The 12,965-nt window shown below is 45.9% G+C and overlaps 1 protein-coding gene across 1 annotated transcript; it reads left to right on the top strand.

Annotated features, from left to right (window-relative positions):
• The first annotated feature begins 5,979 nt into the window (after positions 1-5,979).
• LOC125116621 (mannose-binding protein A) lies at positions 5,980-11,216 on the top strand. The gene is made up of 5 exons (XM_047762017.1): positions 5,980-6,006; positions 7,419-7,611; positions 8,598-8,714; positions 9,742-9,816; positions 10,762-11,216. The coding sequence occupies exons 2-5, from the start codon at positions 7,428-7,430 to the stop codon at positions 11,133-11,135; spliced, it is 750 nt and encodes a 249-aa protein (XP_047617973.1). The 5' UTR covers positions 5,980-6,006; positions 7,419-7,427; the 3' UTR covers positions 11,136-11,216.
• Positions 11,217-12,965: the final 1,749 nt, after the last annotated feature.

Below are 12,965 nucleotides of genomic sequence, written 5' to 3'. Positions count from 1 at the left end.
CATGAGTTTCTATTGCTTTATTTTCAAGAAACATCACATTTCTGAGTTTGTAGAAATCAAGGTAACTCTGGCTCTGAGTTCCTACTTACCTGAAAGATGGAAGTTCAATCTCAGGTTAAGCTTTTTTTGTTGGGTGGAAGGGGTACCCTTGCTCCCATCCTCAGGTTGTAGGGGCAGGTGGGGAATTAGAGAAAACGTCTGAAGAACAAATGAGCATCAGTGTTGATGGCTGACATAAAGATAACTTGACCTAAGTCTACATGGTCCATTTGTGTGTCATGACACCATGCCTCCAATTCTCCATCCAGCCCCCTGGATATTTTCCATAACCCAACAGTGTGGCATTCTGGGCTCTGTGAGCCACTCAGGTCTGCATGGAATGGGACCATGGCCCCCATGCTCCAAGGCTGTGTGGGAATCAAATCATGTCCCTATTTGCTGGTGACGGCAACCACATGTATGTCCCATCACCAGAAAACTCCCCACTTCTCCCACCTGCACATTTTCTAATGCTCTCCCTCACTGCATATGCTTCTTTGGTGGGGGCAAGAGAAAGCTCTGGATCACAACCCCCAAAACTTGATGGGAATAAGCAGACATATTTCTCATTCTTTTATAAAGTGAATTTTTTTTTTAATCTGGTTACCCTGCCACATGTGCTTAGGGCCCAGCACACAAGTTATTGAGTCTTCCTAAAAGTCAAAAAAGTAAGAGAAACATATTTTCCCTATTTTATAGATGAACAGTCTAAGCCCCTGAAAATGGTTGTCCTCTCATTTCTCACTAGGTTTATGTTTATGGTGTTATTATTGGTAACTATTGTTACCATGTTATTTTTATTACATTTTAAGTTAATTATTGCTAATTTATAAGAGAAGTACTGATTTGTTTTTAGTTGATCTTTTTTTTTTTTTTTTTGGTCTTTTGTACTTTTAGGGCCACACCCATGGCACATGGAGGTTCCTAGGCTAGAAGTCTAATCAGAGCTACAGCTGCCAGCCAACGCCAGAGCCACAGCAATGCCAGATCTGAGCCACATCTGCGATCTACACCACAGCTCACAGCAAAGCCAGATCCTTAACCCACTGAGAGAGGACAGGGGGATTGAAACCACGACCTCATGGTTCCTAATTGTGTTTGTTTCCGCTGTGCCACAATGGGAACTCCCTATTTTTAGTTGATCTTTTATCCAACCATCACTTTGGATTATCATTATCCCCTTAATATTTCTAATATAATTGATTCTCTCTTTTATAATTATATGGTTATATTTACAAATGACAGAAATTTTCCCTCTTCCTTATGATATTTGTATTTCTTATATCTCATTCTTATCTTTCTATAGGGTCCAGGAGATCCTATATATTGGTGAAGACAGTTATAAATGATATCTTTTGGGGGCATTGCATGTATAATGGAAACACTTCCAAAATTTTTCCATTGAAAATGTTGCTCCTTTTATGTTTCCTTCTTTCCTTTTTTTTTTTTTCCCCCCAGTGGCAACCAAAAAAAAAAAGCATGTGGAAGTTCTCAGGCCAGCAGTTGAACCCACTCACAGTTGCAGCCTGTGCCACAGCTGTGGCAACACTGGATCCTTAATCTACTATGCCAGATGGGAACTTCCAGGTTTCTAATACCTTTTATCAAGACAGAGAAGTTCCCTCCTTTTCCCCTATTCATTTTCATCCTGAATGTGTATTGAATTTTATCAGTGTTTTTTTGTTTGTTTATTTGTTTGGGGTTTTTTTTGTTGGTTGGTTGGTTGGTTTTTTGCATTTGCTTTAGGCTATTAACATCAAACAAATGTCAAATATGGGTTGAGTCATTGCCTGTTCCTTGGCACCTAGAGCCCATGGGTGAGATTAAGAGGCTCTAGGTGACTCATCTTTTAATGATTCCAGGTGGTCCCAGGCACCCCACCATGGAAACTACAAAGAGAGGGCTGTTCAACAGGAGCATTTCGTAATTCCCATTCTGCTGTCAGTATAAGGAGACTAAAGAGGGGAAAGCAAACTGACCTATCTTGGGTGACATTTGTACTGTTATCCCTTCCTCTCCTCTCCTAGTGAGATGGGGAGGGGACTGTCCTATCCTAACCTTTACAAATAGGGATGCCCACATTACTTTGCCTTCCCCAGTTAAGTCACCTAAGGCAGGAGTGGGGGATCATCTCCTGTTCTAAAATTGCTGAAGTGCTGAGCCAGCAGAGGGCCTGAGCTTGCTGAGGCATGGAGAGATGTAGAAAGGGGAGAACAGAACTGTGAGCAGGAGTGTTCTGGGGAAATGTGGATTTCCTCCACTTGGATGGAGTTTCTCAGGAGCTGTCAATATCAATGTCAACATGTCACTCGCAGCATATGGAGGTTCCCAGGCTAGGGGTCGAATTGGAGCTGCAGCTGCCGGCCTACACCACGGCCACAGCAACGCCAGATCCAAGCCGTGCCTGTGACCTACACCACAACTCATGGCAATGCCGGATCCCTAACCCACGTGGGAGGCCAGGAATTGAACCCGAAACCTCATGGTTCCTAGTCGGATTTGCTTCTGCTGTACCACAATGGGAACTCCACTCTTGTCACACTTCTTGCTAGGCACTATACTTCTATTAACACATGTAGTCCTCATTAACCCTATTATGTAGATGCTATTATTATGCTCAATTTACAAATAAGACCATTGAGACACATTAAGGTTCAAGTGATTTTCCAAAGATCACACAACCAGTTCATGGCAGACATGGGCTATGAATACAAGAAGTCAAATTCCAGGGATTGTGCTATTAGCCACTGATGCATGACTGGATTTGAATAGCTGTTTTTTACTTCAAGCTTTCAAGGGGGGTTATGTTTGCTTCACATCATTTAATTATTCCGATATTATAGCTACTAGGGACATAGTTTTTCAACATGTAAAGCTATAAGCGCATTTAAAGCTACTGTTCCCCTGGTGTCTGCTCACGGTCCCACAGCCAAGCCATATATCAATGGGGTTGGGGATTTACGTCACATACTCTATGGGAGGCTCTGTAAAATACCGTGACAAAGGGCGTGGATATATATCTGTGATTAGACATGAAAAATCAGAAAATGAATTACCATGGTTACATTTGCCAAGATTTTTTTGGTAAAAAAACCTTTTTTTTTTTCAATTTTATCAATAGCTCTATAGTTATTTTCATATTCTAGTTCATTAGTTTCACTGTTTTTTATTTGTTCCTTCCTTGTTTATTATTCCTTATTTATACTTTTTTTTTCTTTTTATTGTCGCACCTGCAGCATATGGAAGTTTCTGGCCTAGGGGTCAAATTGGAGCTGCAGGCCTACACCGCAGCCACAGCAATGATGAATCCTTAACCTACTGAGTGAAGCCAGGGATTGAACCTGCATCCTCATGAATAATATACCAGGTTCTTAACCTGGTGAGCCACAACAGTAACTCTATATACTGTCCTTTTAAAACTATCAACTTATCTATTGTGTAGAGATGGTAGGCCCTGGAGGCCTATTTTTAAGTCTTATATCAGTCGTTTTTCACTCTACTTACTCCTTGCTCTGAGGTAGTTTTTACAAAATGAACTCAAATTTACCTGATCTCCATCTGAGAAAATCCTGAGGTGCCTGGGTTAAGGGTAAGATCCTCCATTGCTTTTGAAACCCCATGGTCCACTAGGCTGTAATGAGCTGGGGCACTAGAAAAAAAAACAATTTTTCATCCTGGCATAAAGGGCAAAATTCAATAATAATAGTAATCATAGCAAAGTAATACTAATAAGCATAAATTCAAACCCCAGATCTATGAGAGGACAGAATTAAGGAAACATATTCTCGAGGGAGGGTCTTTTTTCCCACCAGAGTCAAGTACTTTTTTTTTTTGCTTTTTTTTGCTTTTTAGGGTCCTGCCTGAGGCATATGCAAGTTCCCAGGCTAGGGATTGAATCAGAGCTTCAGCTGCTGGCCTACACCACAGCCACAGCAAGTCGGGATCCAAGCTGCATCTGCAACCTATACCACAGCTCACAGCAATGCTGGATCCCCAACCCACTGAGCAAGGCCAGGAATCGAACCTGCATCCTCATGGATATGAGTCAGATATGTTTCCTTTGTACCACAGTGAACTCCTAGAATCAAGCACTTCTTATTGTCCCTTTACTCACAGTGCACACCCCTTCCTCCTCTGTTCTATACTCTCCCTTCTTCCAAAGCCACCCTTCCTCTAAGTTGTGGGATATATAGGGTCCTGGTTTTATGCGCATCCCTCAGTTCCAGATTTCCACCTTTCTGGAAGATCTGCTCATTTGCCATTATGGTTTGAGTGTTCTTTGTCTTCTGAGCCTATGGGCCTTTCAAGTTGTATGGATGGCATCAGGAAACAGCCCTGAGAGGGGTCTTCTTTGCAATGGGCCCCTCTCAGTGCCTGGCAGGTTCCTTTATAACAGGAATCTGGGAGGCTTGCCAAACGGGGTATGGTGACTTGAGTACCCAAGGGCTGATGACCCTTGAGGAGCCGAAACCCCAATCATAAGGCAGAGTAAAGGGAAGTTGCCCCACCCCTGCTTCCCACCAGGGAAAAAGCAAACCTCTAGAGTTGTTTGGTGAGACTAAGTGTTTCAAAGAATGGGTGTAAGTTTTGGGAAGGCAGGAACCAAAAGTTACCTCAGGAACTTGAAAAAGGCCACTTAATTGGACTCTGGAGATAAGGACTAGACACTCCTGGAAACCCAGGACTGGAGGAGCCATGGACTGATCTGGTATCTGCCCCACTCATGGTCTCTGCTTCTCTCCTTACTCTCTCAAGGGATCCTCCTGGTGCGCCCAGGTTGAGTTGTACCCTGGAGACAAGGAAGTGAATCAAATGCATCACCTGTGCTAGAAAAGTAAAAGCACTGTGAAAGAGGGTGTTGAAAGTAGCTCAAGCTGGAGGGAAGTCAAGGTGGTTTGGGGACATGATGCTGGAGGATTCCTTTGTTCCATAATTTTTTTCTTTTTTCTTTTTTTTTTTTTTTGGAGCCCTGATTTCATTTCCAAACCCTCTTCTAGGTGGGATGTTACATCCCTGTTCTGGTAAAGTTGCTGAAATTCTTGTCTTTTTTTTTTTTTTTTTTTAATGGCTGTATTTGCAGTATGTGGAAGTTCCCAGGCCAGGGACTGAATCCAAGCTGCAGTAAACCTACGCTGTACCCGTGGCAATGCTGGATCCTTTAATCCACTGCACTGGGCCTCTGTAGCAACCTAAACCACTAGTCACTTAACCTACCGTGCCACAGCAGGAACTCCTGAAGTCCCTGTTCTAAAGGAGTGGGATGGTCAATAAATATGCGACCAAAGACATAAGACAATTTTACATAGGAGTGAATTATAGGCAGCTAAAAAAAAAAAAACAGCATTATAATTTTGCGATAGAGTGGTTAGGGAAAGCCCTTTCTCCAGAAGTGATATTTAAGCTGAAATCTCAATGACAACAATTATGCAAAGAAGGAGGGACATGTCCTCACCTGATACAGCTGTGTGTCCCTGTACATGTATGTGTGTGCATGTGTGCATGCACGCACACAAGCATATGTTTGTTCAGTAGGATGTCCGTGAACATCTCTTCAGGAAATAAACATTCTTTGGAAAGAACTATCTTCTGTGATTCTGACCTGCGATCTGAAACTCTACAATTCTGGAGGGTCAGAGAGTCAAGAGGCAGAGTCAGGAGCCGTTGAAGGAGGAGTTTGGGGGCTCACAGTAGAGAGCTGCCCAGTGCTAAGCTGGAGACCCCTCCAGCAGCCCTGGAGAACTGCCCAGGATGGTTGTTTATTAATCTGGGGTTGAAGACCAGTCCAGCAGGCTCCCTGGTCACCAGATTATTTGGGGCTGACATTGCCGAGACATCTGCCAGAAGCCTAGGCTGGAGGACCAACTTCCTTGCCACAGCTTCCATGCTCTGAGGAGGCCCTCGTAAGTCATCTCTGAAGGACAGAGGTGCAGCCCTGGGTCAGGAGTCTGGCTACTTGACTTGATCCCGGTGAGTCCCAGGCAGGGGCTGCGGTGGGGTTGTCAGGCCCACTGAGGGCCTCTGTCTCCCTCTGACCTGTGGCCTTGAACCTTTCCTGGATCCACCTGTCCATCTGCAAACTGAAACATAGCCTTTTCAACCAAAGGGAAGAATGAAGTGGGGGTGTATATGCCAGCAACATGTTTAGCCCTGGCTTTGGACTCCAGCAAAATCAAGGGAGGTTAAAAAAGACAGAAATAGGAAAGAAGGAGAACAATATGATCAAAAAATTTCCCTTCTAACTTGCTGCTTCTCCCTGAGTCCTGGGAAGGGAAGGGTTAAAGGAGATGACAGGTCAGGGTAGGCAGAGGCAGATACAGTCGTTATGCAGCAAGGTCAGGGATGCTGGGATTAGAGGCCAGAGAGGAGCAGAGGGAGAGGCCCATGGGGACTGGGCTGCAAAGGCTTCCTGGAAAGGGGCCCTCTTGAGCAAGCTAGATGGGATTCTGATGACCAGATGGGAGCACAGGGCTGGAGAGGCAACTGGGAAGCACATAGAGAACCTTCCAGGAAAAGAAGAATGAGATGACCCTGCCAGGCCCTGGGTGAACAAGTGTTAAAGCCTGGGTTCTGGCTGGAAAAAATGGCCTCTCGGTGGAAAACTTCAAAGGAAGGAGGCAAATCTAAGACTCAACTAGCTAGGATCTATGACCACGGAAGATCCCATTCCCAGGGTCAGAGCCATACCTCCAGGCACTCTGGGTTCTGAGTCCCAGCAAATGCTTATCACACAGTAGAGACTTTATTAGACAAGATGATGGACAGACTGTTGGAGTAAAGGCCGTGGTTTGGAGGGTAGTTGGGGCCCTGGAGTGTAAAATGGATTTTTATGTGAAGTTATACAATGGATGTTATAAAACAGTTCCCACCAAGAAATGGGCCTTGTGGGACCTTGGATCACTTGCTATAATTTGTCTGGCTTTAGGGTCAATAGGAAGGGGAGGAGAGGGAAATTTAGGCTCCCTTGGATTTCAATAAAGGGAGCTGAGAAAAAGAGCAGCCAAAGCTCACACAAGCATGAGTTCTCTTTGCCAGGCCATCAGGCACAGGGCTTGTTTGTCACTTCCAGACACTGTGAGCTCTTGTGTATGGGGCTGCCTAACCCACTAAGTCTTGTACCCACAGAGCCTGAGAGCCCCAGAGAAAATGGGCCCCTATTATATGACTCTGGCATCTATATTTGTTTCAGTGCTGATCTAACTCTAATACATTTTACCTGTCCGTCTCCTTAGTAGCCTGGCAGTGACTCAGAGCCAAGGGTTGTGATTGTCCCCTCTGTGTCGGCTGCCCTGAGCACAGGGTCCAACACATCAGAGATGGTAGCAAATATTGACTAAGCAAAGTGGGATGGATTTATTTTCTTTGACTTTCTCCACTCTAAGGTAAGGACCATGTTCCTGTTTTCATCACTTCCTGTCCTCCTTCTGTGTGTGGTGACAGCATCCTACTCAGAAATAAAAACCTGCGAGGATGCCCAGAAGACCTGCTCAGTGATTACCTGTGGCATCCCGGTCACCAATGGCACCCCAGGCAGAGATGGGCGAGATGGACCCAAAGGAGAAAAGGGAGAACCAGGTATAGGACAAGCTGCTCTGACTTTGTATTTTTTTATTTTTTATTTTTTTTGCTTTTTAGGGCTGTACCTGCAGCATGTGGAAGTTCCCAGGCTAGAGGTCAAATTGGAGCTACAGCCTACAGCTGCCGGCCTACGCCACATCCACAGCAATGCAGGATCAGAGCAGCGTCTGCAATTTATTTTTTTATTATTATTATTTTTTATCTTTTTGCTATTTCTTGGACCGCTCCCGTGGCATATGGAGGTTCCCAGGCTAGGGGTCTAATCGGAGCTGTGGCCGCCAACCTCCGCCAGAGCCACAGCAACGCAGGATCCGAGCTGCGTCTGCAACCTACACCACAGCTCACAGCAACGCCGGATCCTTAACCCACTGAGCGAGGGCAGGGACCAAACCCGCAACCTCATGGTTCCTAGTCAGATTCGTTAACCACTGTGCCACGACGGGAACTCCGAGCGTCTGCAATTTAGATCCTTAACCCACTGAGTGAGGCCAGGGAGCAAACCCACATACTTATGGATGCTAGCCAGGTTCTTACCCCAGCCCCTGAGCCACAGTGGGAACTCCCATAGGCTCCTCTGACTTCTTAACTCTTTAACCCCAACAGGAGACTCTTCTCTCTAAGGGGTCTAGCACAGAGGTGTGACAAACTCTCCTTTCATTATGATGGATGAGACTTCACTCAGAATAATTTCTGTAAAGGGTCATTCTCTACACAATAAAGATGCATCCCTGGGTCCCCAGGATCCCTTATTTCCACACAAGAATAGGTGATGTGCAGTTGTTCTTAGAGAAGGGGTGTCTTGCCTATGTAGGGAGCTGGCCCTTAGGACAGGCCATCCCCTGGGATGCAGGAGGCTCTTCCTTCTTTGGGTCACCACTAGTTGACGGACAGTTTCTTGGGCTCAATGGGAATGAAGTATTGAGCCTTTGGAGAAAGAGAATGAGTGATGGTGCCTGGGTCACCTTTCCTTCCTCTTCCAACAGGGCCAGGTCTCAGAGGCTCGCAGGGCCCTCCAGGGAAAATGGGACCTCCAGGAAATATTGGGAAGACTGGGCCTCTGGGACCAAAGGGCCAGAAAGGAGACCCTGGAGACACTTCAGGTGAGGAGTTCACCCCAGCATGTGGTGTGGGCTGAGGGGACCCAGGGCTCTGGGAGCTTCAGGGCTCAGGGGAGGTTGCCCTTGTCCTGCTGCCTGCATGGGGGACGCTCAGCTCTGCTTTCCGCCTAGTATCCTTGACCCTCTCAGCTCCTCGAGGGCCTGAGGGGATTCCCACACCCCAATGGCCGCTCCCTCAGCGGTCCCGTAGGCCACATGCCTTAGCTTATCTTCAGCAGAGACAGTTCAGTGAGTGGTTCCAGGCTGCCACGGGGGAAACCGGTCCTCTCTGCTGTTGATGTACATCTGTTGTCACAAGAGTGGCATGAAAAGTGTTGGCCTCAAAGGTCCCCTGGATGATGGGGAACATCATAGCAACTTAATTCAGAGTTCTGTAAGTTCAGCAACAACAAAACCAAAAGGATGAGCTTTTAGTAATATAGTCCATTGGCTCATCAAAATATTAAAGAGTTTGCTTGGAATAAAAATGAAAACAAGATTAAGAAAATTTTTCAAAATGGGAATAAATAGTTGGGCCTTTCCTTTTTTCTTTCTTTTTTCTTTTTATTTATTTATTTTTAATCTTTTTTTTGGTTCTGTGCAGAGTATGTGGAAGTTCTTAGTAAGCCAGGGATCGAAACTGTGCCACAACAGTGACCTGAGCTGCAGCAGTGGCAACACCAGATCCTTAACCTGCTACACCACAAGGGAACTCTAGTTGGGTCCTTTCTTATAAAAAAAATTATAATATTGCAGTACTTAAGCAGTATGTGAAGAAAAGGACCCAGAGCCATCATTTATAAATTATTTTTTTTGTTATTTCCAGAGTTATAGTTTATAATAGTTACTAAGTATATCTAAAAGGGCAGGATTACAGTTTTTTCCCTTTTGCTTCTTGTTGGCTTCCTATTTTTCTGGAATAAACACACTTTTTAGTAAGCTAGTCTTTTTTTGTTGTTTTCCATAATACCCTGCTCTTTAATTTAGGGTCTTCTTCTCAATAAATACCCTTCTCCCTATTGCTTTCTAGGTGTTGAGGCTAAGCTGGCAAACTTAGAGGGACAGATAAGGATCCTGAAATCGGAACTGGATCATGTCAAAAAGTGTAAGCTTTTTTTCTGCCCCTAATGTGTTCTTGGCTCCTACTTTGTTCCTCCAGAGTGGCCTAGGTTTTGGGACGGGTGGAAAAGAACTAGTTTTTGTGACCACTTATCACATACCAGGACTGGGTTGGCATTTTCTTTTTTTTCTTTTTTTTTTTTCTTTTTTTTTTTGTCTTTTTGCCTTTTTCTAGGGCCGCACCCACGGCATAAGGATGTTCTCAGGCTAGGGGTCTAATCGGAGCTACAGCTGCCGGCCTCCACCAGAACCACAGCAACACAGGATCCGACCCACGTCTGTGACCTACACCCCAGCTCTCGGCAACACTGGATCCTTAACCCACTGAGTGAGGCCAGGGATCAAACCTGCAACCTCGTGGTTCCTAGTCAGATTTGTTAACCACTGAGCCACGACAGGAACTCCTAGGTTGGCATTTTCTCACAATGTGGTATCATTCAACCCTCTTGCCATCCCTACTTGTGGGTATTAAGCCAATTTTATTCATAGGCGAAAAAAAGTAGGTCCAGGAAGCATAGTGTATTCATTCAACAGCACACACTTGGGAGGTGGGGGGGAGGGTGGCATGGAGGTCTGCTGTCTTGGGAATCTCTGCTCCTTCCTCAGCATCCACTGTCCTCAGATGGCTGTCCATGCCTTTCTCATCCAAACCTGGCAATAGAACCTGAGCACATTTCCCTCTGTCCACCTGTACTGGGACAGTTTTTAACAAATATTTGTCATAAGGATGGGAAATCCCAGGAGAGCCCTGGCTTGCTGCCAGGGATGTGCTGTCCACCCGAGGATGCTCTCTTACTAGGATCTGCCCAGAAGTGGTGGAGCACAGGGCTCAACCTCAGACTCTTGTGTTCCCAGAGCAGGGCTTTTTCATCTACTATCCTAGGCTGGGCTCCAAGCCAAATCAATCTCATCTATTTTTTTGTGATTTCAGTGCAAACCTTCTCCTTGGGCAAAAAGTCTAGGAAGAAGCTCTATGTGACCAATGGTGAAATGATGCCTTTTTCCAAAGTGAAGACTCTGTGTGCTGAGCTTCAGGCCACCGTGGCCACCCCTAAGAATGCTGAGGAGAACAAAGCCATCCAGGACATGGCCCCCAACGTTGCCTTCCTGGGCATCACAGATGAGGTGACCGAAGGCCAGTTTATGTATGTAACGGGAGGAAGGATGACCTACAGCAACTGGAAGAGTAATGAGCCGAATGACCATGGTTCAGGGGAGGATTGCGTGATCCTCCAAAGAGACGGGCTCTGGAATGACATCTCTTGCTCTTCCTCCTTTTTGGCAGTCTGTGAATTCCCAGCCTAAGGAGGCAGGCGCAGATTTCTCCACCCGCTCCTTGGCTCCCTGCTGAGCTCTCTGCGGCTCTGAAAGAGAATTCAATGCCACTTTTCCCCTGCCCAGTGCTGACTCATTCTTGGGGATGGGAGGAAAGTGAAGGGGATGTATTTTATTGTGGGATGAGGCTGCACCAGAGGTGAAAAGAGGCTGACCTTGGGGCATGAGGGTTTCCAGTCCAGTCCATGGCAGAGGACACCATCTGTCCTGCCTGAGAGCACAGCACTGGGTCAGAGTCATAGAAAAAGAAGTTCAGACCCCCCCCTCTCTCTCTTTTATTTTTTTTTAAGGTTGCACCCATGGCATATGGAAGTTACCAGCCTGGGTGTCAAATCGGAGCTGCAGCTGTTGACCTATGCCACAACTGTAGCAATGCCAGCTCTAAGCCGCATCTGCAATCTATGCTGCAACTTGTGGCAATGCCAGATCCTTAACCCACAGAGGGAGGCCAGGGATAGAACATGCATCTTCACGGATACTAGTCAGGTTCTTAACCCACTGAGCCACAACAGAAACTCCCAAACCCTCTTTTTTGAGTGAGGACACTGCAGCCCACTAGATGGATCAGTGGAGGACCACATCTGGTTCAGAGCAGGCAGTAGCCCTCAGCATCCAAGAGATACAATTCCTATTTCTCTGAGTTACCCCTACTTGGTGCTCAAGTCTCCCTCCCATGGCTAGCCCAGCCCTGTCTGTGACATGAGTGTTGTTTTAGCTGTTCATGAGCTGCACCAGAAAACCCTTCACCACAAGACTGTAACACTCAGCAATATCTAACATGAGCAACAGTGAATAGTCCTGGGAACCCCCTCACCTGCCCAAGAGGCCATGACTTCCCTATAACCACTAGAGTGATCCTGGGGACAAAGCAGCCATCCCTCCCTGCATACTTTTAGGGGAGTGATCGGATAGCGTGGAATGTGCCAGCATCACAGGAGGAGGAAACAGACACGCTGTGTCCTTCCCTACAGGGCATCATTGATCTTAGTCCCTCCACGTGCGGCATCCCTTTCCTCCTTGACATCCTTTTCCCATTATAGGTCAGTGGATCCATTATTAGTAGAGGCAAGTGGGAAAAATCTCCCGAAAGGTAAATTTTACACACTGTGTGGGAGGCAAATTATGCAGCACCATCCAGTCAGCAAATCAAACCTCTCTTCTGAGGAGAGTTCTGATGCTGACAACCGTGGACATTCTTGAACAATCTCAGGGTGGATGGAGCTGAGATTTTACAGAGCCCAGGCAGCAGACTGAGGGAAGAGAGGGAATTCCAGCTCTAGTTGTATGCCAGTCACAAAGTGAGACTGAAAATATTTCATGAGGAGTTCCTGTTGTGGCTCAGCAGGTTACGAACCAGATTCCGGTTTCCATCCCTGCCCCGCTCAGTGAGTTAGGGATTCAGTGTTGCCATGAACTGTGGTGTAGGTCACAGATGCAGCTTGGATCTTGTGTTGCTGTGGCTGTGGTGTGGGCTGGCAGCTAGAGCTCCAATTCGACCCCTAGCCTGGGAACTTCCATATGCTGCAAATGCAGCCCTAAAAAGCAAAACAAAAACAAAAACAAAACAAAAAAACCCAAAAAACCCAGAACAAGAGAATTATTGTCACTCAACATTAAAGTTACATCTGAATTTTCTCATTGCCAGGACAAAAATCAGAAAATGGTCAGGTAACTATTATACCTTTCTTTTTCTTTTATGTGTGTATGTAGGGGGCAAGGACCATGTGTCCCCAAGATGAAAGTCTCCTTTGTCTGTACTGTGCATTAAAGATGGTGTCTCTAGCTGTAAAATGGTAAACA

Source organism: Phacochoerus africanus, chromosome 15, assembly GCF_016906955.1.
Source record: "Phacochoerus africanus isolate WHEZ1 chromosome 15, ROS_Pafr_v1, whole genome shotgun sequence".
Lineage (NCBI taxonomy): Eukaryota > Metazoa > Chordata > Mammalia > Artiodactyla > Suidae > Phacochoerus > Phacochoerus africanus.
Note: the sequence above shows the minus strand (reverse complement) of the source record. Positions and strands in the feature narration are given on the sequence as shown.